This window comes from Hyperoodon ampullatus, assembly GCF_949752795.1.
Source record: "Hyperoodon ampullatus genome assembly, chromosome: 8".
Taxonomy (NCBI): Eukaryota; Metazoa; Chordata; class Mammalia; order Artiodactyla; family Ziphiidae; genus Hyperoodon; species Hyperoodon ampullatus.
This window is the reverse complement of record NC_136921.1, coordinates 38,811,892-38,837,130: the sequence shown is the minus strand read 5'-3', so window position 1 is coordinate 38,837,130 and position 25,239 is coordinate 38,811,892. Positions and strand designations below refer to the sequence as shown.

Genomic DNA, 25,239 nt, shown 5'->3' with positions numbered 1-25,239 from the left:
TCCGCGGCATGTGGGATCTTCCCGGACCAGGGCTCAAACCTGTGTCCCCTGCATTGGCAGGTGGATTCTTAACCACTGCACCACCAGGGAAGTCCCAGCACTAATCTCTTTTAAAAAACACTTTCTTTAGAAATAAGTTTTGGAAAGATTTTTTTGTTTTTATGATACACATGAATGATTACATATCCCATTGTAACTAAAAGAAGAAGGTTAGATAACATGAAAGATAAGGGGAAGGCAGAAATAAATATAGGTCAATATAATTTTCTGAACCAAAGTTTATTTTTCTGTACAAATTTTAGAAGAAGTCAGGTTTAGACTGGAGGACATGGTGGGTAGTCTCCAAAATTGGGCTAGTGTAATAAATTTGGATAGTAATTGTCAAATGTCATCCTAAACCTCCTGATTGGGCTGCTGTAGTACATCTTATTTGGAAAATCCTACTAATTGATCACACAGTGGTTTGTCCATTTCTGATAGTCACAACCCAACAGCAAACATCACGTTACAATAGTACCACACAGGATGGTTAAGCTTCTAAATTAAAGCTACAGATTTGTGTAATAATTAGAATCTATTTTCTTAGGAATAATATCTGTCCTTTTAACTTGCTGTATAAGAAATAAATAAGTAAATAAAATAAAATTCAAAAAAGAAATAATATCTGTCCTTTTAGGCATTGAACTTGAGAGGCAAAAACATTTCCACCAACTCTGACACAAGGTCAAATTCTTTAGATATCAACATATCATAATATAAAACTTACCTTTAGATGTTTCCCAGCATACAAAAGAATCGATTAGAGACAAGCCTTGTTTATAATAAAATGTAGTTAACTCCAGCCAATCAGCATCAAGTGTACTAACGACAGAGCCTTTTCTTGTTACTTTCATTGACAGGATGCCTTCCTGATAGGTCCAGCAGGTTGATGCATCCTCAAAATCATTGAAGACTGTATACAACTTGTTATCTGAGGATAGGTGTTCAGAAGGAAGAAAAAAGGGGAAAACTATAATTTTATTGAAAAGATTCCTAAAATCTTTTAAAAAAAAATTAATCATGAGCTATTTCAAGCACACAAACAAGCATAGAGAATAATAAAATTATCCACCACTCAGCTTTATCAAATGTTAACATTGGGCCAGGTTTGCTTCAGATTTTTTTCAAGGAAATGAGAAATGGATGTACTTGAGGCTCAAGATGTATCTCCCTTAATCCTATTCTCCAGAAATAGCTACTGTAATGAATTTGGTGTTTATTATTCTCATGCAAGTTCTATTATTCTTTTAATAATTTCTTTACACATAAATGATGTTTTTCAGTTTAAAAACAATGTTTTTCAGTTTAAAAAGTTTTTAAAAAATGGTATTATACTGTATGTATCAATCTATAAGTTGATTTTCTTGTTCAATGTTACGCTTTTGAAGTGTAATTAATACATATAGATCTTATTCATTTAGTTTAACTGCTATATAGCATTCCAGTTTACTTTTCTCCTGTTGATGGACATATACATTATTTCTGAATTTTTGTTATTACAAACATTATTCATTCCTTGGACACATATGTGAGAGTGACTCTAGAATGCATACTTAGACATGGAACTGCTGGATCATATACATTACAAGTTAGCAAATTCTTAACTTGGGGGTCTATGGACCCGCATTTATGGTTGTGTTTTAGGAAGTCTAACACCACTTGTGTCACAGAGTATTAGGGGTATGTGTATTATGTGTGTTTTTCTGGGTGAGTCTCCATGGATTTCACCAGACTCTCCAAGTGGTCTTTTTTTTTTTTTTTTTTTGCGGTACGCGGGCCTCTCACTGTTGTGGCCTCTCCCGTTGTGGAGCACAGGCTCCGGACGCGCAGGCTCAGCAGCCATGGCTCATGGGCCCAGCCGCTCCGCGGCATGTGGGATCTTCCTGGACCGGGGCACGAACCCGTGTCCCCTGCATCGGCAGGCGGACTCTCAACCACTGCGCCACCAGGGAAGCCCCTCCAAGTGGTCTTTTGTTGGTCTCCCCCCAGCCCCCATCACTATCGCTCTCACTCCCACCCCCCAGCACCAAAAGTTAAGAACCAACCACTGCCATAGAAAAGCTATCAAAAAGTATAGGGTTTTACAATAAATAGAAAGCAGAATCTAAAGACTGATAATTAAATTAAGTAGCATACTGGATTTGAAACTTAAAAGACTTGGAACAGACACCTGATCTAATCAAAGTTAAGATGGGAACCAGCAGGAGTTTAAAGGTAGCTGTGGGTGGAATACAGTGGGTAGCTCTCTGGCCACAACTCCAACAACTCTTACATTCCTAAATTTACATTCCTAAATTTTGCACACTGTAGGAAAATCAGGGTGGTTGTTAGCTAGGGAACTGGTAGAAAAATGGGAGGGTGTTGGTGGTGGTAAGGTGGTGAGATGATGAGCTGGGAAATGCTCTGGGTCCTTTCTTAAGGAGGCTGTGTTGACCATGGTCCAATGGGTCTCTGCCATGCACGAATATTGAGCAATCTCACCACAACCTAGAAAGCCGATGTCACCAGTGTGTGTGGCCTTAGCACCAACACTGATCAAAGGATCAGTTAACAGTAGCTAACTTAATAAAGAGTCTATTCTGTGCCAGGCACTGGGCTAAGCACTTTGTAGACATCTCGTGTCTACTTCTCACAACACCCTTTCTATTAAAGACACTGAGGCCATCTGGCTGCAGACTCTTAACTCTAAGGTGTACATAGTCTTTGATTTTCTATATTAGTGCTTTTTAAAGCGTGCCCATAAACGTATCAGAAAACTTAGAACCGCCCGAAATACATTAAAAAATACTCTCAACTTCTTGGAAGACTTGCTAGCAGCAAAGAAGAATAAAACTATTGTTTAAAGTTATTTAAGAATGCAGGCATGGGTTTCCCTGGTGGCACATTGGTTAAGAATCTACCTGTCAGTATGGGGGACGGGGGTTCAAGCTCTGGTCCGGGAGGATCCCATGTGCCGCAGAGCAACTAGGCCCGTGTACCACAACTACTGAGCCTGTGCTCTAGAGCCCACAAGCCACAACTACTGAAGCCCGCATGGCTAGAGCCCATGCTCTGCAACGGGAGAAGCCACTGCAATGAGAGGCCCGCGCGCCACAGCGGGGAGTGGCCCCTTCTCACTGCAACTGGAGAGGGCTCCCATGCAGCAACGAAGACCCAATGCAGCCAAAAATAAATTAAAAAAAAAAAGAATGCAGGCACTATTGTTATATTAATTGTTTCATCATGATGTGCATTTTAATATTCTAACTGGTGATCAAAGAAAGCCAATTAACTTCAAAGGTGAAAAGCACCCATGAAATGGGAAAGGCCAAAACTAAAATTCTCACACACTGTTTATAGGGAGAAACATAAATCAGAACAGCTTTCTTTACAGAATCACTTTTTTGGTATACATGCACAGCCTCCATTTTACAGAGGAGATGGTGTATGACTAAATGGGAACCAATTTTCAACGCAAACTTTCGTTATGTGGATGGTGTTGTATGACCATGCTAGGGATAACTGTTTGGAAAACTGCCCTACCTTATTCCAGGTGTGATAATTTTAAAAAATCAAGACAAGTTTATACTAGTTTTTCATCTTTATAATCATTAGAGATTTAATTTGCCTCATATTTGTTAAAAAAAACCTCAAAAACATATTTTTGCTAAATTGAAACTAATATACACCCTATTTCTACTCATCTTTTCTGTTACCTTCTCCCTTGCTTGATTTAGAGAAACTGGGGCTGCCATCTCGTTCCATTTGACACTGTCCACTTTCATGATGGAGTTCTTCCTCAATTCCACTTTCAGATGATTGCCCACTTAATGTTCCTTCATTCCAAATTTTACAGTTTTCCTCTGAACTGTGTCTCACATGTAGTGCTGATTCTGTATCTCCATCATGGTTGGTTCCATTGCAGGATTTAAGTGGTGGACAGTGCTGTGATATGAATCCAACAAATTTCATTCCTCTTTTAGCACCTCCATTAATCTGAGGTTTAAAAAGACATGGTAGAACAAAACGTAAACTTCATTTGCATTGATTGCTTTATCAATTAACATTCAGGCTTATTAAGGAAATCCATTAGAAAAGGAGTAAATCGACCAGTAAAGACCCATTCATAAACAAATTAATGACCTCTAATATAGCAACAATCCTAAGACCATGTCACACTATGTTTGTGGTTTCTTCAAACAGAACTGATACATTTTAGAAACTGTGAAAACAAGAATTATATTTTCGGGACTTCTCTGGTGGTCCAGTGGTGAAGACTCTGCACTCCCAATGCAGGTTTGATCCCTGGTTGGGGAACTAAGATCCCACATACTGCAACTAAGCCCGCGCGTGCCGCAACTAGAGAAGCCTGTGCCGCAATGAAGAGCCCGCGTGCCTCAACCAAGACCCAGCGCAGCCAAAATAAATAAATAAACGAACAAACAAATAAGTTAATTAATTAATTAATTTTAAAATTATATTTTCTCCAAGAGGTTACTATTTGGGAAGAAGTGATAATTCTATAGCATGATTTTTGCAGCCCTGTTAACAATGGTTTCTCTAGTTGAAGCAAAATTTAAAACTATCCCAAGAAATCCTCAAAAATAACATTACCGACCTCTCCCTATTCCCCAGGGAGGGGGGCAGAGTGCTTGAGGCGCTAGGCTACTGTGTTCCCTCTTTGCCTGGCAAAGAAATAAAGCCACTCTTTCTTTTGTCTCCATTAAAAAAAAAAATTACCAAATACATCTTAATAATAAAGAAGAGACATTAATTTAAAGCAGAAAACATACAGCCTTGTTTGCTTGTGTGTAAAGAAAACTGTTAAAAGACTAACTCTTGATAAATGCATACATATAATGCATAAGCCCAATTCATATTACCACTCTTAAGAAGTTTCTGATTTGCTTATATCTTGGTACTATTATCTCCTTTCTGGGCCAAATACACATGATTAGATTCAGCCCTATCAGTTAAAGAATAGGGTTCAGAAGCACATGAAATAATGCCAGTGAAATAATTTGAGACCCTAAGAGTGGTTATTTTCATGCTCAACACTTTTCTCTTTCTCTGCTTTTGCATCATTTCTTTTTTTTTTTTTTGCGGTACACGGGCCTCTCACTGTTGTGGCCTCTCCCGTTGTGGAGCACAGGCTCCGGACGCGCAGGCTCAGCAGCCATGGCTCATGGGCCCAGCCGCTCTGCGGCATGTGGGATCTTCCCAGACCGGGGCACGAACCCATGCCCCCTGCATCGGCAGGCGGACTCTCAACCACTGCGCCACCAGGGAAATCCCTGCATCATTTCTTTGTTCTTTTTGTGTCCACACCTTTCTCCTGTGTTAAGCTGACCATTCTTTTGAGGGCAGGCACTATCTTACTCACTTTTGTGTTGCAATGTTTTGTACCTATAGGTGCTCTATGAGTACTCGTTAAATAAGTTAAAATGAAGAAATAGCAACATCTTTTATACAGCCACTGTTTTAAACATTTTAAATGTTTTAAATTCACCTGGGAGGCGAAGAAAGAGTTATGATGGAGGTTGCAAGTGCAAACGTCTATAGTCAGAAATAAAATGGAATGAAAAAGGCCAGGAAGAAGCGGGGTGAAACCAGACAGCAATGGAGGCTGCTGTAACTTAGCTGAGACGGACAGAGGGTGTGGGTGTATGGAGCTAGGACAAACACTGCTGGCACAATATCATTTACTCCTATAAATTAACACATTAAGACTGTGACACTGCAAGAAGCCTTAAAAATAACCATAAATTGTCCTTTATATCAGGTTTCCCGGGAGAGGAGAAGGAGGTGGTGAGGAGGAAGGTAGAAACCGGTAAATTTAATGTCAGTGCTTTCTCTAGGTCTTATTCGTTGATTTGGGTGAAAAATTGCAGAAGACTTTCTCTATTACTAAAGAGTTTTATCTGGAAAAGCTGGTATGATATAGAGTATTACTGTCTTTTCCGTTTTTTAAGTTGCAAGATTGATGTTTTTCATGTGATTTTTATTTAAAAATCCTGGGGAAAACACTTGTAGATCTAAATTTAAAAAAAGAGCAAACATTGACATAATGTTAAAATGACTTAAAATCTAGCTGTTTAACAATCAACTCTTTATATAAGGCAGCCGTTCAAAAATAATATTTGGCACTCATCTATTGCTCTTGCTCATACACGGGGCAATGTTCAAATATTTCACGTGCTATTTTTCCTGAAGCTTTTCTCTTCATAAAATAACCCCATTACTCTAATTGCTGAAATAACAGTACTTTCCTGTTTAAATAGATCTTTGTGTCCAGGAAGTCAAATACAAAACAAATGGTCTCATGATGATCTATTAAGACTAAATTAGCAGTTAGATTTTTGTTTCTGGAGTGGATTTATTCCCAGAAAAAATATTTTTTTTTCCTAGAATAGTAGTAGTAAATAGTATGTGTGCCTTGTTTATAAAAATCTAGTTTCAAAGACTGTTCCTGAAAAACCTTATTAAATGGTGACTTTATATCTAAATGGGAAGTATCATTGGCAGCTCTAACTGGCTAAACACAAATCACAGATAATCTTACACACACGGTCATTTAAAGCTTGGGAAAAATAGAAACAGCGAACAAAGTTCTCAGTTTCTTATTTGACAGGAAATGCCTTAGGTTTTTGGCAGTATTCATTTAAATAAAAGCTAAACCTTACACATGTCAATGCAACTAAAATTAAGAAAAAAAACCCCAAACTTTCACCATCAAATCCTGTCAATTTAGAATACTTATGAATGTACAGTTCTTTTTTTTTTTGGTTTTAATCAATATACATATAGTGTTCAATTTTTCATTTAAGGTTCAATTAAGTTATATTGAATAGACTTTTTTCTCTCAACAGTTAAGATAGTTGTCATGTTCAATGCCCATAAAATAGTCTATCATATTGATAGACCATTGCTTCCTTCTCAGTTTTCCACTTGTTGAGAATTTGGCCCCTATTCACTGTTGATTAAAATATCTTTGTATAAACATGATTTTTCCCTTTTCAGTTAATTTCTTGGAATAGATTCCTAAAGAGGAAATTACTGGGTCACAATATAAAACAAGATTTATGACTTTTATTACCAAACTGGTATTCAGAAACACTGTACTAATTTATTACAATGCCAATTGCATTGTATATGAATGTACATGAATGTTTTCTTAAAGATCTTCCAACACTGAATTTAATATTTTCAATTTAATTTCTCAGTTAATACTGGTAAGTTATTACTTCTGTTTTTATTTACATTAAAAATTATTAGTTAGGTTGAACCCTTTGCCAAATGTCTCTTTATTATTTGTGTTTCCTTTCTGTCCATGGATTCTGTCTGTCCATTCAAGACTGAATATACTTTCATGCGTTTGTATTCATTTCATATATATTCAGAAAATGAAGCTTCCATAAGACACATTTGCTGCAGATTTCCCCCCGATTCTTTTTTTCCTAGTATATAACTTATATTTATATATTCAAACTCAAATTACTCAATCTATTCATAATTAAATATGTCCACTCTTTCATTTTCTTTCAGATTTTTTGCACTTGAAAAAATTACCTCTTTATCTCATGTGAAATGTGTGGAGTCTATTTTCTATAGAACAATTGCCCATTTTCCCAGCAGCACTTACACAGTAATGGTTGTTCCCCCATTTTATTTCATCAGGTTTGTTATGAAACTTCTTATATATGTATAAATATATTTCTGGCATTTCCATTCTGTTTCACTGGCCTGTATTTCTGTTTTTAACTCTACAATTTGGTACCTGTGCTTCAATTTGTTTTAAATTCTGGTAGACTAAGTCACCTATCATTTTCCTGTTCTTTTTAAAGTAGGAAAGGAAATTGATGAAGAAGAAATATGAAATATTTCTCAATATCCCATGAAAAAATGTATACTTTTAGTACCTTTTCTATCAGTTCTTTTGCTGCATCATTTGTTTGTGTCTCAAAAGTTAGAGGACATTCCTCAATCACAAGCCTTGGGCGTCTTTGTCCACTGGGTGCTGTCGAATGCTTCGTGCTGTAACAGAGAATATGTTTATCGTTGGAAGCCAATTGCTGATTTTCAGCTAATATGCTCATGTGAAAATGAGTGAGTAACTCACAAATAAGTTCAAGGCAATCCTTTTTCTTTGTTATTTCGACCCTAATGGCTGTCTTCTTATGTAAAAATATTGGAGAAACACAATAACTTCTATTAATTTAGATTTTCTTAATTAAAACCTCTATTAATTTAATTTCTAATTTAACATGAAAGAAAAGCTCCACGTCTGTTGTTCTGATAAGTTATGAGAAATGATTTTAGATCACTGTTATACCTCATTATTGTACAAAAGCACAAGTAACAATCCTATTTAAGTGCAGATAAATATTGTCCTGTCTTTTTCCTTTTTCTTCTTTTCTGATCTTCACCCCTTGATTAGCCTTAGCCCTGGCAGGGCACTGCTAAATCTATTTGAAGTAATGCGAAAAGAGAAAAATAATTTATCCATGGTTTGTAAGATTTGTAATTAGGGCATAAGTGTTGCTATGGTGTGGTAAATGGCATATTTACTTAGTAATGCTTGAACTAGTAAATATCTGATGAGGTGCCCTATCATGGTGAAAGCTGCTTGTGTACATGCCCTCTCAGACATGTGTAAGTGGGCAGTTAGTTACTCAGTAGCAGACAGTGTCCCTAAAAAGCACATCTGGGATTTTTTAAAGCCTCCTTTTTTTCCCCCCAACTTTCCTGTTTTCTCTCTTTTCCTCTTATTTCATTTTCCCTTCTCAGCTTAGCCCTTTCATAGTTAAAATCGATATAAAGAGAAAACACAGTTTTTACCCTGGTCTTTGAGATGATTATGATACAGTTGAAGGGTTGTGTAAAAAAAATTTAATGTGTTAATCAAAGACATTGGTCTGGTTATTTTCATTCTTCATTGGAAGGAGTAACAGTATTTTGAATATTATGAAACGTACAAGCTTGGTTGGCAAAAACGTTTGTAGTATTGTTTGGAGAAACAGCTATTAAAAAAAAACCTAAAATGGATGGCTTTCTGGCTTTCCCATCCTATTCTTTGGAAAAAGCTGATAAGAGATCTATCCAGTTTGTGAGAACTTGGCATGTAGGCCTTCTTGCTGTAAAAGTTTTGGAAGTTAGAGAAGTTTCTGTTGCCACTATTAATAAAACAATACAGGACAGTTCAAAAAAACGCTCAGTGAAAGTGGACTTGTTCAGTCAGCTCTTTTAGCCCAGTGTAGGATATAGCTAATTGATACCCCCTCATCTGCTGAAGTTGCTATATCAGCTTTCAGGTGCTTCTTGAGTCTATTTTCCTTTCCCTTTTTTCACTGACATCCTTACCTAGGACCTGTTTGTCTGCAAGGGGCTAAATCTATGAGAAGTTTTAAGGAAGGAGATTTAAGTTTCCTTCTCCCAATCGAGGTTCAACTGCTGGAAAATGTGCCTTAAGCCAAAACCCCTAATTATCCTTTATTCTCCATCACTTTGTTCAAACTTGCTTTCCTTTTAGCCAAAGAAAACTGTCTCTCTCAACAGCTTCTTAGTATGACAGTTTTCTGGAGCGTCAGGCTTACCTTAATTTCAAGCGCGATAGCACCACCCTATATAGGTAACTTGCAGGCAGGTGTTTTTGCTGCCCAACAGGTTGTATAACAGGATGAATAGCCCCAACAATATATCCTTTAAGATAGTAGTCTTCCACTTTTGTTACTATATCCAGAATTGAATTTATCTTGATTACTTCTGGGTTTGGCGAAGCTGAAATATCAAATGCAAAGAGAGATTTGCACATTCATAAAGTTGAATTACATATTATTTCTATCTACGTATGATAATGCTAATGAATAGGAAACATATCCATATGATTAATCTCAAATAAAGTTATACTAACAGGTATTATATATTTTCTAATTTAATTTCAGAAAAAGCAAAAGTAATCTTAGCAGCTGGCAGATATATAGTATTACCAATATGTCTTAAAGTAGAAATACAATGCCCTATATATATTTTTCAAATAAGGCAGTTTTATTTTATTTATTTATTTATTTAAAGACACATTTTTATTTTTTTATTATTTAAAAAAATTTATTTATTTTTGGCTCTGTTGGGTCTTCGTTGCTGCACGATGGGCTTTCTCTAGTTGTGGTGAGCAGGGGCTACTCTTCGTTGTAGTGCACAGGCTTCTCATTGTGGTGGCTTCTCTTGCTGTGGAGCATGGGCTCTAGGTGTGTGGGCTTCAGTAGTTGCAGCATGTGGGCTCAGTAGTTGCAGCATGCAGGCTCTAGGGCGCGTGGGCTCAGCAGTTGTGGCTCGCAGGCTTAGTTGCTCCGCAGCATGTGGGATCTTCCCAGACCAGGGATTGAACCCATGTTCCCTGCATTGGCAGGCAGATTCTTAACGACTGCGCCACCAAGGAAGTCCCTGTCAAGTGCTTTCTTATTTCTAATTACATTTCAAAAACATCGTGTTTTAAGTTTCTCTGGGAAACTAAAAATATGGTTTCTTATGGGACTTATATAAATACTTGAGTAAAGAAATTGAAAAAGTAAAGGCAACCAGAAGTTCTTCTTAATAAGTAAAAATTCTAAATACAGAGGAAATTTAAACGCAAAATTGATATGCAGTTGAAACATTCCTTTGAAGCAGGGCAAATCTGTAGAAACTATAGAATAGTACAATCTGTATAGTTTTTAGTAAAAGGAAAAGGGTGTGTTATATGGGAAAATGAATGTTCTAGCAGTATTAATTTTAAAAACAACTTCATTTTCTGTGACAATATTTCTCATTTTCTGGAAAACAACCAAGACTTAATAACTAGAAATGGAGCTGCAGTTTGGCTATCTCTTGAATAACAAAACATATGAAATGAACTCCAGGTAGGGGCAGTGCTGGCTGTTGGCCTTCTGTCAGTGTGGTCAGTGCTGTCCAGCAAATAGCTGCTGTTAATTGCCCAAACACAGGAAGTAGGTTAAGAAGCAGACAAGGAAGAAGGGTCAGAGGAAATCCCTACCTCCTCTTACATTAGTATCCACATGATGGAACAGAAATCCACCACTTGGATTCATGTGGGTTCATGCCAACTTCTCAAATGAAAATAAAGCACTCAAAGAAAAGTTATATAAACCAGCATGAATCCATTTACTCAAATTTTCATCCTCTTTCGGATTTAAACTAATCTACAATATATTTTCATCATTATGAATAGGAATAAGAACAAAGAGACTGATCCTGGGTTTGGAAGAAACAGATGGATTTCATTGCAAAATGACCCAGTTCTGCATGGTTGTGTGGCAATCACTCCGTGATTCATTTGGTCTTACTTTTTTAGTATTTTAACTATCAACGCTGATTTCCAAACAAAGGAACTAAAAAACTATAAACTAGAATAAACTGTTAAGACTAAGGAATGAAACATAGCTTAAACTTATTTTTAGAACTATATACTAATCCTACAAAAATTTAAAGAAAATTTCCGTCTTTTAATGGATCTCATTGCTTATTGTAGAAAATGGAAATGATTAGCATGATACAAAAGAATCTTCATAGTCTGGCCTCTGTCTACTTATTCAGCTTTCACTCTTGTCATCCTTTTTCTTGTACATCTTGCTTTGGCAGGACTGAACTACGGGAGTTCCTGAGCCTGGCACACTGTCTCATGTTGCTGGAACTTCGTTTCCTTTCCTGCTCCCCAAGTTGAGTTAATCATTCCTTCCTCTGTGCTGTGCATTCTACTAGTTCCCTTATCGATCTGTATTATAGACACTTGTTTATGTGTTTGTCTCTGCTGTTAGACTGAGAATTCCTTAAGGGCATAAAACCAGAATCACTTACCACAAGTAGAAAATTACATACAAATAAATACAACAAAAAGAAAATACTTATCAAATTCTAGCTGGATACTGTTATCTGCCAAGGACTGAGCCACAGCCTTGCTCTCTCTTTGTTGAAAGGGAGAATTAGCCATTAGAGAGGTGTTAGAGACATAGTAACTCCAAACTGATTGGAAGGCTTAAAAAGAACTGAAAAGGGCATAGCTTTCTGACTATGAGATCCAATGTTATTAATTCTGTGTTTGTGTGTACAACTTAAAAGCATCTCAGGTCTAGTGCTAAGTCTTTTGGTAGAGGCTTGGAACTCCTACTGGGATAGAAGTAGCAAGGACACAGTGATGGCAGCAAGGGGGACAGATGACATCAGAGGGAATAAAATGAATTATAAAACTAGATAAAAGAACTGTAAAAACTTTACAGCCTGAGGTCTCTTAAAGGACTTTCTACACTTCATTGGCCCGATTGATAATGATAATGAAATCATTCCCTCTGTTCTATTGTTTCAGAACAAGGTTTTCAAAGGCAGAATTTTGTAACACGTTAAATAGAATCACAAGAAGATAGCTATAACAGAAGGACATTGGTGCTTAAAGAGGTTCCTGTTCAGGTAGAGAATGTATTTCTAAGGAACACCTTGTTCTCTGGTGATGTCAGAGAAATTTTGTGTCAGTGGAACAAATCCAGCTTTTCTAGTCTAATCTACATCCTCTTGCACTCTCAATAAAGTAAGGTTATTGTCTTGAGTTCAATGCAAAAGAAATGTTAATGCCTGAAACACACAAAGGCACACACGCACAGAAGTTTTGAGAGGAATTATAAACTGAGAAATCCAGGAAAGTTACAAAGGGAGAAAAAAAATTGTACATCAGTACTAATAAGCATATCTTACACATAAGTTTTTGTAAAGATCATGTCATTTTGGGCCCAGTGCTTTACATTAATTATTCAACTGTCTCAAATGTGCATGTTCTTCTATTTGGGGTCTGTGTCTTTTGATAAATAGCACTCGGCATAGACATGACAATTATGATAAGTGCTTGAAAAATACTTGTTAAAGGACCAGCTGAATGAAAAATTGGTTGTAACATTAACATATTCAGTGAACAGAGCTCCAGGGTGCTCATGGAGCAGTAGTTTAGAAAATAGACTCTAGGGGGAATTCCCTGGTGGTCCAGTGGTTAGGACTCCTTGCTTTCACTGCTGAGGGCAGGGGTTCAATCCTGGTCGGGGAACTAAGATCCCACAAGCCAAAAAAAAAAAAGAGACCTTCGGACCAGACTGCCTGGATGCAAATCCCAGCTCTGCCACTTACTAGCCTGGCAAGGTACTTTGCACCCACGTGCCTCAGTTTCCTCATCTTCAAGGTAAGAATAATAATAGAGTCTACTCTATAGGGTTGTTAGGATTAAATAAGTTTATATGTGTTCCTAGAAAGTATCTGGCATGTAGCATGTGCTATACAACTATTGGTTGCTTTGTTAAGTAAAGTCCTCCCCTGTGGAACGAGAGGCAGCACACTATTCTAAGAGCATTAGGATCTGGAAGCAAATCACCTGGGCTCAACTCATGCCATTTACTAGATCTGGAACAAGTTAATTTGCCTGTTTGAGACAGGGACAAACAATGGTATTAACTTCATAGAGTTGCTTTCATAGTAATTGTAAAACATGAGCCCAGGCCCTGGTACAAAGTAAACACTCAAATATCAGTGATGTGCCTGTCTGTTGGTGGCCTGGCTTAGAAAGATAGTTTCGAATGAAGTTGCCCTCCAAGATGTCATGGTTGGCTTAAAAAAATCTCCAGGAAGATCATTGTAGAGATCTGGCTTTATTCCAAAAGCCCAGCCTGGCTCACCATCTGTAGAATTCTGTATCAGAGGCCCCTAACTCATGCTCTAGATCTCAGGTCCCTAACTCACCCTATAGATTAGGTGTCCCCCCTACCCCCGCCAACTCACTCCAAATAACAGTCCCTAACTCATGCTGATCTGCTCCATTGAGTCCCAGGCTCAAATGTCCAAAGGTATCAGCCTGATAAAACAAGGAAAGGGGCTGTGCTGAAGGAGGGACCTGGGGAAGACTTAATACCTTATCCAAGAGTGCAGCAGCCCTGGTCCAGTGCTGCCATGTGGTCATGTGGGCCCAGTGTTGCTGGATCTTCTATTTTTTTAAAGAAAACCCCCAAATCCAGATTCTTATGTAATATCTCCCAACTTTAAAAAGTGACAGTTAATTCAAATATCTTAATACTATACACACCAAGTGAGACCTGTCTAAAGGCTGAATATGGCCCATGTCTTGCTGGTTTGCAGCTTCTCCTCTGGGTCGCCCCAGCGATTCTGCAGACCAGAGCCTGCCCAGGTCCAGGCCAGGCCACCCAGGCCATCTTAGACAGTGTTCAGCATCCTAGGACACAGAAAGTGATCCAAATCTTCCTCATTAGTGGGGACAGGAGGATGATGGTGATAGGAGGGCTGGGGTTCATTCTGTTAACAAATTGTCCTTCTTATCCTACACTGTGATTTATTTTAAACATGCCAGTGTCATTCGAGAAAGGTAAACCTAGGAGCAAGGAAAGGTGAAATAAACCTGGGAATTTTGTTGAGAACTTCCCTTCAGGTAATCCCCTCGATTCTTAATAATGTTTTAAACTGTGCTGAAAAGAGACTGGCAGACTGATTCAGCTTAGAGATGTGAGGAAGGGGCAAGCTGTGCACACAGAGTGAGGCATTTTCATCAATGCTCACCAGAATGAATAATTATGTCTCCATGATAGGCTTGGTGTTTGAAGCCAAGCCTTTGATTTGATGTCCTTACACTGGGGCAGTAATATCAGAGACTCTATTACTTTTTAAACACAGGAAATTAGGGGGGAGGTGTGGTTGTTTTGGCTAGAACTGAACAGCACAGGCAGTTAGCAGCAGCTGCAAGCCATCTTGCTCTTCTTAGCTCCCCAACCGCTGCGAGTTCCTTGGGAGAAGGAACAAATGGTGCTGTTGACGGCATTAATGGGTGGGGCTGGTTGCCGTGCAATCAGTGCTACGCGATTTGTAAAAGCTTTATTACACCTTACAAGGCTATTGTGAAGAACTGGTGAAGGAAAGTATTTTGTAGTTGCTTTGAAAACTATATACATGCAGAGTGGACTTTTCTGATTAAAACTGAAATGTGCTGAAGGTTAAGCTAGTCTATCATTTATCCTCATAGTTTCCAAAATAAAATATCAGTAGAGTTTTTTATGGTCCTTTGCTTAAAAGCTTCATAGACAAAGATCAAATTTTAAAAATAGAAAAAAGTCATACAGACTGCCAACAAACACATGAAAGAATGCTCAACATCATTATTCATTAGAGAAATGCAAATCAAAACTACAATGAGATATCATCTCACACCAGTCAGAATGGCCATCATCAAAAAATCTACAAACAGTAAATGCTGGAGAGGGTGTGGAGAAAAGGGAACCCTCTTGCACTGTTGGTGGGAATGTAAATTGATACAGCCACTATGAAGAACAGTATGGAGGTTCCTTAAAAAACTAAAAAGAGAACTACCTTACGACACAGCAATCCCACTACTGGGCATATACCATAAGAAAACCATAATTCAAAAAGAGTCATGTACCAAAATGTTCATTGCAGCTCTATTTACAATAGCCAGGATATGGAAGCAACCTAAGTGTCCATCAACAGATGAATGGATAAAGAAGATGTGGCACATATATACAATGGAATATTACTCAGCCATAAAAGGAAACAAAATTGAGCTATTTGTAATGAGGTGGATAGACCTAGAGACTGTCATACAGAGTGAAGTAAGTCAGAAAGAGAAAGACAAATACCATATGCTAACACATATATATGGAATTCAAGAAAAAAAAATGTCATGAAGAACCTAGGGGCAAGACGGGAATAAAGACACAGACCTACTAGAGCATGGACTTGAGGATATGGGGAGGGGGAAGGGTAAGCTGTGACAAAGCGAGAGAGAGGCATGGCCATATATACACTACCAAACCTAAGGTAGATAGCTAGTGGGAAGCAGCCGCATAGCACAGGGAGATCAGATCGGTGCTTTGTGACCGCCTGGAGGGGTGGGATAGGGAGGGTTGGAGGGAGGGAGATGCAAGAGGGAAGGGATATGGGAACAGATGTATATGTATAACTGATTCACTTTGTTATAAAGCAGAAACTAACACACCATTGTGAAGCAATTATACTCCAATAAAGTTGTAAAAAAAAAATAGAAAAAAGTCACATTCTAGTAAAAAGTTAAGAACTTGTTCAATGCCAAAAGGTTTGCTCTGATGGTTTAACTCTATGAAAACAGTCCAAGACATATATATGTTCTTTCCACCAATTTACTTCTGAAGATTGGTATGTATTTTTGAAATATTTATGAAACATTGTTTCCTCAGATAAAAGCACGATGTACAAACACTGGCAAGCAATTTAACCATATTTTCAAAAGGGAACAGACTGTCAAACTCCATATTATATCTAGCAAATACAGTAAAAAATAATAAGTAACATATACCAAGTACATATTTTGTGCCAGGTACTATGCAAAGTACTTTACATGCCTAATCTTAATTAGCCCTTACAAAAACTCCACAAGGCAGATATTATCATTATTCTCAGATGAGGAAACTCAGGAAGAGAGAGATTTGATAACTTGCCCAAATTGTTAGTGAGCGGTAAGGCTGTAATTGAACCAGACAGAATGACTCCAGAGCCAGTACATCCGAGCACCGACAGGAAAGTAAAGCTTCACTGATTTGCATCACTGTTAATTCAGAATTTGTGAAAATTCAGACATGAGCTGAGCTAAAGCTTTTGACTACTATAAATTGTTAATCAATCTAATGTACAGATATTAAAAGGAGTATCCGGTTTACTCTACTTATCAAAATGTTTTAAGTTACTTAGAAAGATAAACTACTATAGCCATCTTTGTAGTCACTCATTCATATATTTAACTGAAGTAATACAACGGTGGTTTTGAAATGAGCTCAAACTCCAAGGGACGACAGAGCTCATAATCACAGGCAGATAAGCAAAAGATCGCATTATGACCATTAAAACTCCTGCAGCCTTGTGTTTCACCGCGGCCTCCTGCATGTGCTGCACTCTGCCTGTTCGTTTTATTTTTTTTTTTACAACTTTATTGGAGTATAATTGCTTCACAATGGTGTATTAGTTTCTGCTTTATAACAAAGTGAATCAGTTATAGTTTTACTTGTAGTTCCCATACAAACCATGAGATTTTCTCTCGTTTCTGAGTCTGTACAGCTTGTCTTTCAGCCTTGTTTGCCTTACCCCCACTTCCTTACTCAGCCTTTTTTTTTAACCTTTAAAAACACCTTGTGTTGGGGTAGAAATGTAACGTACAAACGGGGTGCACAAAGCATACTTAAAACTGCCAGCATTTGGTAACCACCATCCATTCAAAAATCAGAAAATGGCGGGCACGCCAGAAGCCTCCCTTCCTGCCTGTTTCAATCACAATCCCCCTCTCCTGCTCTGTGCTACCTTGACTTTTTTTTTTTACCTTGACTTTTTGTGGTCCTCACTCCTTGCTCTTTTTAGTTTACTATGCAAGAATGCAAGCAAACACTACAGTTCAGTTTTGCCAATTTTGTGAGCTTTCTATAAATGGAATCATACAGTATTTTGTGTCTGTTTTCTTTCACTGAACATTAAGGTCGTGAGATTAATCTTGGGCAGCTTGTGTAGTTGTAGTTTGTTCGTTTTCATTGCAGTATAGTAGAGGACAGCAAAGTACTGCCTACGGCCTGCTTTGTTGCATATGGTATGTTGGCACTTCACTGGCCGAGCTGAGTAGTTGTGACAGAGACCACACAGCTCACAAAGCCTAAAATATTTACTATCTGGCCCTTTTCAGAATAAGTTGGCTCACTTCTGCGGTATAGCGTTGCATTGTATGAGTTTACCACAATTTATTTTTCCAGTCTCTTGTTCGTGGATTTCTGAGTTGTTCACACTTTTGGGGTTATTACAAATAGCACTTCTATCAACGTTCTTGTATGTGCTGCATGGTGCATGTGTGTGCACGCTTCCACTGGGTATATGTATCTTCGCTAACTAGGTAATGACAAAGCATTTTTTGTTTTTTCAAAATGGTTGTACCAATTTACCAACACCTGGTATTAGCAGTCTTTTGACATTTTAGCCATTTTGGATGATTTGTAGTGGTTTCTCACTGTGGTTTTAACATGAATTTTTCCTGATTACTAATGAGGTTGAGCACAGTTTCATATGTCTACTGACCATTTAGATTTCTTGTTTCATCAGCCACCTGTACAAGTTCCTTGTCCATTTTTCTATTGGGTTGTCTTTTCCTTTTTTGATTTTCAGTTGTATTTTGTATATTCTGGATATAAATCTTTGTCTAATTCCCACTCATTCTTTAGATCAGATGAGGTGGCATTTCTTTTAAGGAGTCTTTCTGGATCCCACCAATCAGGTGGAAGTGCTCTTCTTTCTGCTTCTATAACTCTCAGACTTCTAGCAAAGCTTGTATCACAGCATAGAGTGTATGCACTGTAAATAGATGATTATTCATCAGGGCTCCTCAGCAGGAAGCTCACTAGGATGCAGGTTCACAGAAGTCAAGGACTAGGCTTTATTCCTCACTCGGAGCTCAGTAAGTGCTCAGTAAGTGTTAGTTCAAAGAATAAATAGATGAATTGGGAGACTGGGATTGACATATATACACTATTGACACTATGTATAAAATAGATAACTAACGAGAACCTACTGTATAGCACAGGGAACTCTACTCAATGCTCTGTGCTGACCTAAATGGGAAGGAAATCCAAAAAAAGAGGGGATATATGTATACGTGTAGCTGATTCACTTTGGTGTACAGTAGAAACTAACACAACATTGTAAAGCAACTATACTCCAATAAAAATTTTAAAAAAAGAATAAATAAATGTCCACCCAGATATAAGAAAATCCCCCAATATAATGTAGATTGCCAGTAGAAATGTGTTTTCTCCCAACATCAATATTTATTTAATTGGGTCAATTGTTTGCTATTTTCAGAGATTCCCTACTCCCCCAGGTCAGAATGGGATCTTTCTTCCCCCCCCACAACAGTCTGAAATTGTGAAGTTTTATTATTTGCCACAACTACTGAGCCTGTGCTCTAGAGCCCGAGAGCCACAACTACTGAGCCCATGTGCCACAACTACTGAAGCCTGCTCGCCTAGAGCCCATGCTCTAGAGAAGCCACTGCAATGAGAAGCCCGCGCACCGCAACCGAAGAGTAGCCTCCGCTTGCCGCAACTAGAGAAAGCCCTCATGCAGCAACGAAGACCCAACACAGCCAAAAAGAAATAAATAAAATAAATAAATAAATAAAAAATAAAGGAAAGTGCTTATGCAGTTTTTTTTACCTGGTAGGAATTTGGGCTAGGCACCATGACAGAGATTATGTTGATGCTTGAGTAAATTTAGTCATCTTTATTACAAATTTCTTTTTACGTAGCACTTTACATTTGAAAATCTTTTGACTGTTTGAGGAAATACTCAAGAACTTATTAGATTCAGACAGACATAGAAAATTTAGCTGGACTGACCTTCTTTCCTTCCTTCCCTCGTTTCTGATACTTTATTCATCTCTTGTTGATTTTTAAATGCATTCTCTTCAGTGCTGCATCTTCATTATTCTTGAAAGTTCTCTAGTATTTAAGATTACTGACCATTTCTTGCTTTTTGAAACCCTCCTTTTCCTGGTGTTCTCTGGTGCTATACAGTCGCAATTGTCCTCATTCTATTTCATTTTTGTTGAGTTGTCCTAAATATGGCTAAATATGATTTAGCCTGATGATTCAGCCCAAGACACTTATCCTCTGCCCATATTCTCCTCTTTAAGACTTTATCTACTTCAATTCCTACTGGAAGTCATCATCTCTTCCGTGCACCTGTAACTCTCTCTGCCAGGATGTTCCACTGCCACCTCACATGCAACGTGCCTGGAATGGAATTGCTGTTTCACCAGCTGACTTCCTGTGGGACATCCCTCCTACTGCAAGAGGCATCATTATTTCCACAGTTACTCAGGCTCAGAACAGGGAAGTCATCTTGAATTCCTCATTCTTTCTGTTCCTTCATATCCAGCCAGCCACAGGCTAAATCCCTCCTTGGTAATGTCTCTTACATGTGCCCCCTGCATCCTGTCCTTACTTCAGGTCCTCATCGTCATTAGCTTTGACCACTACAAGCAGTCTTCCAACTTTTCTCCTCACTTGCATCTCTCCCCACTGCAATCTCACATTAATCTTCTAAAAATACTTCTCTGTATCTATCAATTACTTGTTCAAAAGCCTTTACAGCTATTTATTCCCCATAGAATCAAGGAATCACTCCTTGATTCCTTGATTCCACTCCAAGTCAGAGCATTCTATACTCCATTTATTTCCAACCTCATTTTCTGCTTTTCTCCTTTAAACACCACCTTAGCTCACTTCTTTCTTTTTTTAAAAAAATTAATTAATTAATTAATTAATTTTTGGCTGAGTTGGATCTTTGTTGCTGCACGCGGGGTTTCTCTAGTTGCGGCGAGTGAGGGGCTACTCTTCACTGCGGTGCATGGGCTTCTCATTGCAGTGGCTTCTCTTGTTGTGGAGCATGGGCTCTAGGCGGGCTTCAGTAGTTGTGGCACATGGGCTCAGTAGTTGTAGCTCGCGGGCTCTAGAGCGCAGGCTCAGTAGTTGTGGCACACAGGCTTAGCTGCTCCACAGCATGTGGGATCTTCCCGGACCAGGGATTGAACCTGTGTCCCCTGCATTCGCAGGCGGATCCTTAACCACTGCACCACCAGGGACGCCCCCTCACTTCTCCTTTCAATAGCCCTTGAAAGTACCTCAAACTCTTAATCTTTTTCTGATTATATAAACCCTATTTTTTTCTTCAGGTTCAGTTAAAGTCCTAATTTGAATTCCAACTTATCCTATTCAAAATTGATTTTTCCTTTTCCTGATACTTCTTGTATCTCGTATTGCAATTTTTCATTCATTACTTCAACACAACTTATTGGCCACCGGTCATGTGCCAAACACTGTGCAAAACACAGCAGTGCAAAGGCGGATGTGGCATAGTTCCTGACCTTGAGGAGTTCATGAGCTTGTCCATTTTGACCAATTAGAATATAAAATATTGGAGGGCAGAAACTATGTCTTATTCCTTTTTGTGTTTTCACTACTTATCAGCATCTTCTACAGAATCCATACATCAATGTATTTACTACTGTAACCGTGATGGTAAAAGACAATGAGAGTTTCTTTTTCTCATAATAATAAAGCAAGCTAGGGGCCAGGAAAATTTTACTCAATGTGTTTTACATGATTCTATTAGAAAGTCAAATAAGGAAGTTACCATCTGTCCTTCTGTTGGGTTTTTAATACTGTAGAAATTTCTTTTTAATCATAAAGCTAAACATGCTCTAAAAATCCTTAAGGCCATGGTTATTCAGATTGTTTTCTGGGATTGCACAAGAAGGTAAACCAACCCTTCTGGATCATTTGCAGAGTTAATTTAACTTTTCACCAAGAAACTCTATAATGTACTCATATATATATACTGACACATTCTCATACATACACGTGCATAGATTACTATACAATAATCCAGAAAATTTATCACAAAAATTGTGCTGAAATCTCACTAGTGTGGTTAGTAGATCTGGCATAAAGCCAGGAGGGATAATAGCTAACTTTTATTAAGTGCTTACTAAGTGTCAGGTACCTTTTCAAGGAGATTATTTTGTATAATCTCCTTTAATCTTTAAAATAACTCTATTATGCAAGCACCATCAGAACCCCCATTTTATAAATGAGGAAACTGAGATACAGCAAAGTTTATAAACTTGCCAAGTTAGTGAGTGAAAGAGCCTAGATTCAGAACCCAGGAACTTGACTCCAGAGCCTTATGTGCTTAATGATTAGGCTATTATTTCTCCCATAGAGATATATAAGTAATGGCTCAAAGTACCCCCCCCCCAAAAAAAAGTGTGGGAAAGGCACACACACACACACACACGCACACACGCACACAGAGAATGGAACTAAATGGAAAATCAATAAATTGTTCAAGATAACTATAGCCACCATAACACAGGGCACTGGAAATTTCAAAGGGTCTCCTCTTGCCCCACTGGGACTTGACTCTCTGTCCCATGTCCTCTGTTTGGAAAAACAGAGGAAAACAAGGTAAGAGACAGGCTCTTCGTGAGCACACACAGCTGTCACTAGACCAATTTGTTTCCTGAAAGGTTGCTCACTGCACGTGGCCTCTGAGAGGCAGGAGATGCCACTATTTAGTAGTCCTCACAGCAACCCCAGGTCAGAATGGCCAGAACTAAACGAAGAAGGCTGGCATATTTTAACCTCCATGTGACTCACTTCTCTACACACTGGAGGAATAGGTGGGCGTCAGAGACAACAGAAGAGTGGAAGGTGGTTTGTGGAGCTGGGCTGATACAGAGTCTTGGCTTCTGAGGCAGAGGCGAAGGCAAAGACAAAAACAAAACAGAACAAAAAACATGCGGAAGAATTGTAGAGAAAAGGGACACCAGGAGACTGGGCCCCTGGACCAAATAGGAACCAGGTGCAACTTTAAAATACGTGCCTGCTTACTGAGTTAACATTTGCAAACTATGCCCATACTTACACTTTATAGTGTAATACTCTATTACCTCCTCCAAACACCTAGAGCGGAAGGTAGAAATTTTACTCCTTTCACAGAGAGAAGGGCTTCTGATAATAATAAAATCAAAATGACTTCTGAAGAAAGTTGTAGATTTTTCTGATTCAAGGATGGCTGCATTTATACAAATTTGTTTGAGATTGCTAACATTGTTGGGAGGAAATAAATCAAAAAAAAAATTCAAGTTACTTTAAAACCTATGGGGGCTGTGCAGCAAATCTTAAAGCACAAATCAAAATGGCTCTGGCCTAAACTTTATGAATAGACAAGGTTTTGAGGTTAAGGAAAATATGTGTTTGCACCCTGTGGATTTACAAAAACTTGTCCTAAAAGATAATTGACAAAGACAATCCATGGAGAAAACATAGGACCACATCACAAATATTTTCTCAAATGATGATTTTTGAAAAAGTATAGAAAAAATTCATTTGAGTGGTTACTTCTCTGATTGTCACCATTATCTTAATCTACTTTTAACTTTAATAATTAAAAAGAAAATTAAGAACATTGACATTTTCCCCTTTGGTAGCCTTAGCCTTAGGTAAAAATGGAAATGTAAATATGTTAAAAGTATATGTACAGACTGTGTATGTCTCTGGAAGGGAGTTTGCTTGCTGGCTAGCTCAGTTTTTGACAAAGAAAAATGGGCTGCTCTAGCTTCTTGCACAAAGATGCACTGTTCAGAGAGCAAACCAAAAAATGGAGAATTTGTGTTTAAGTTGAAAAGAAATTAATATCCAACATGATAATCTACTTAGTATAAATTTTCTATTAACTGATAAAATGTGCGGCTTATTAGAATTAAAAGCATAACTTTGTAATAAGAACTTAAAATACTGATATCTGGAAATTCTAACAGCAAGCAGGACACCCAATTTCATTTTTAATACCCTGTAATTAAAGGTATAGTTCTGCTTTTTAAAAACTCAGTTTTATCAATGCGATTGTACAGTAAAGTTTCCAAAAGAAGTGAGGTAAAGTATTTGTGAAGTTGAGCTGCCTCTGTTCCTTGCACAGGGCTGCCATCTGGGCTTGTTTATTTGTGTTTCCAACTTTCTGGAACAGGGAGTTTCTCTGTTAGGGACAGGGCAAGCAAAGGAAGTATCTTACAGAAGACTATCTTTTTTTCTGTATTTTCAAACTTCAAGTTTAGTTTGGTCAAAAATATCAAATGACTAGCACAATCACAACATTAACACAGTTGGAAACCTCAGAATTGTCTTAGCAAATACTCTTCCACATGATGCAAGTAATATTTCCTACATGCTACCTTCTTGTGCCTTTCAGATCTTTTTCAAAACACAAACTGTCATTAAGGCTAGAGCTATTTGGCTGGAAGGCGAACATTTTTCATGTGTCCTTCTACAAATAAGCATTTGATTTAAAAATGAAAGGACTATTTCCAAGCAGTTTTTCTAATTTTATAAAGTACATATGAGCCAAATTTACAAAAACCAAACAGAACAAAAATCTTTCAGAATGTAATTAAGAAACAAAGCATTATTGTTAGATTGATTGTACAATCTGATGATAAAGAACAGTTTAAAAATCCACAAACCAACACTTAAAAAAACTAGTAGTCCCTTATCTCTGAAATCTTTCATTTAACAAATAAAATAGAAGCAAAAAGTACCTTGTAAAGTAAAATCCAGCAATACATATTCGTAAGCAAATTCTGTCTTTGTTTCCACTTGCGGTCTCTTCAGGGTAGAAAATATTTTTCCAGGGCTGCTATCATCAGGGTCTTCTAGCTTTCTAAGTCCGCACCCCATGGCAAAATCTGTAAGGAATTAAATTGCAGGATAGGGGAGGGAGACCAGCAAATTCTGTTGTTTAAGCTGCAAAAAGAAAGTTACAGACTTAACTGCTTTGATTTTTTCAGCTAAACCATAGATACTCAAAAAGAAAACATTTGAGTCCAAAGAAAGGAGCTGAAGACTTTTTCTATCCATTTTTCTGTAAAGTCGTTGAACCCATGATGATTAAGCTACAGCTCCGGGAGGCTGGGCTTGATCTTAGGAGAAACATTCAAGCTGCTACAACTTAGCGGAGAATTTCCATGCCACGTCAATTTACAGCCAGCCCCCTACCAGAGTTCTGTCGCTCAGGGCACCAACAGTGCTTTGTCTATCCCAGTTAGCTGGATGATAAAGGAGGTGTCCAAAAACGGAAATAAAAAGGCAAAAGTGCAAATCAGATGGAATTATCTACAAGTAGAGGCTATATTCAGACATAGTGGTGTGCAATTCTTTTTCTGTTTTCTCTTTTCCCTTTTTCCTGTGCCCACTGCCCCCCCTTCCTCCCTGCTATTACCAAGAAAGCAAAAGGAGAGAGAGAGACAGAGAGAGACAGAGAGAGAGAGAGAGAAAATGGAAAAAAAAAAAAAAAAGGATTCTCAATATGGTTGGAAACAAAAATCATTTCCAGAAAGGAAGTCAGGAAGCTGTTTCTGGAGTCTAAAAGGAGAAAAGTTAAAGTTAAAAAAACAACAACCCACTTTTAGTCTTTAGATAGCACTTTTGAGGATTTCTTTCCAAATGAAGGGGTTTTTTTTGGCTGGAAAAATCATGTACTAGTTAAACTGCCACATATAAAATGTTTATATTTAAATATCATAATAAAAAGACTATTTAATTGCAAAGA

At 37.9% G+C, this 25,239-nt stretch overlaps 1 protein-coding gene across 2 annotated transcripts in view; it reads right to left on the bottom strand.

Annotated features, from left to right (window-relative positions):
- RFTN2 (raftlin family member 2) overlaps nucleotides 1–24,829 on the bottom strand; it is a gene marked incomplete at both ends in the record, with an annotated part of 66,307 nt that extends 41,478 nt beyond the window's left edge. Inside the window, 6 exons of one of the 2 annotated variants that reach the window (XM_079709977.1) lie at nucleotides 767–970; nucleotides 3,735–4,014; nucleotides 7,938–8,052; nucleotides 9,612–9,795; nucleotides 24,230–24,376; nucleotides 24,808–24,829. In XM_079709977.1, the coding sequence (XP_079566103.1) occupies nucleotides 767–970; nucleotides 3,735–4,014; nucleotides 7,938–8,052; nucleotides 9,612–9,795; nucleotides 24,230–24,368 (922 nt within the window). Of the gene's footprint in view, nucleotides 1–766; nucleotides 971–3,722; nucleotides 4,015–7,937; nucleotides 8,053–9,611; nucleotides 9,796–24,229; nucleotides 24,377–24,807 lie in introns of those variants that run through there. The other variant, XM_079709976.1, reaches the window with a different exon arrangement.
- Nucleotides 24,830–25,239: the final 410 nt, after the last annotated feature.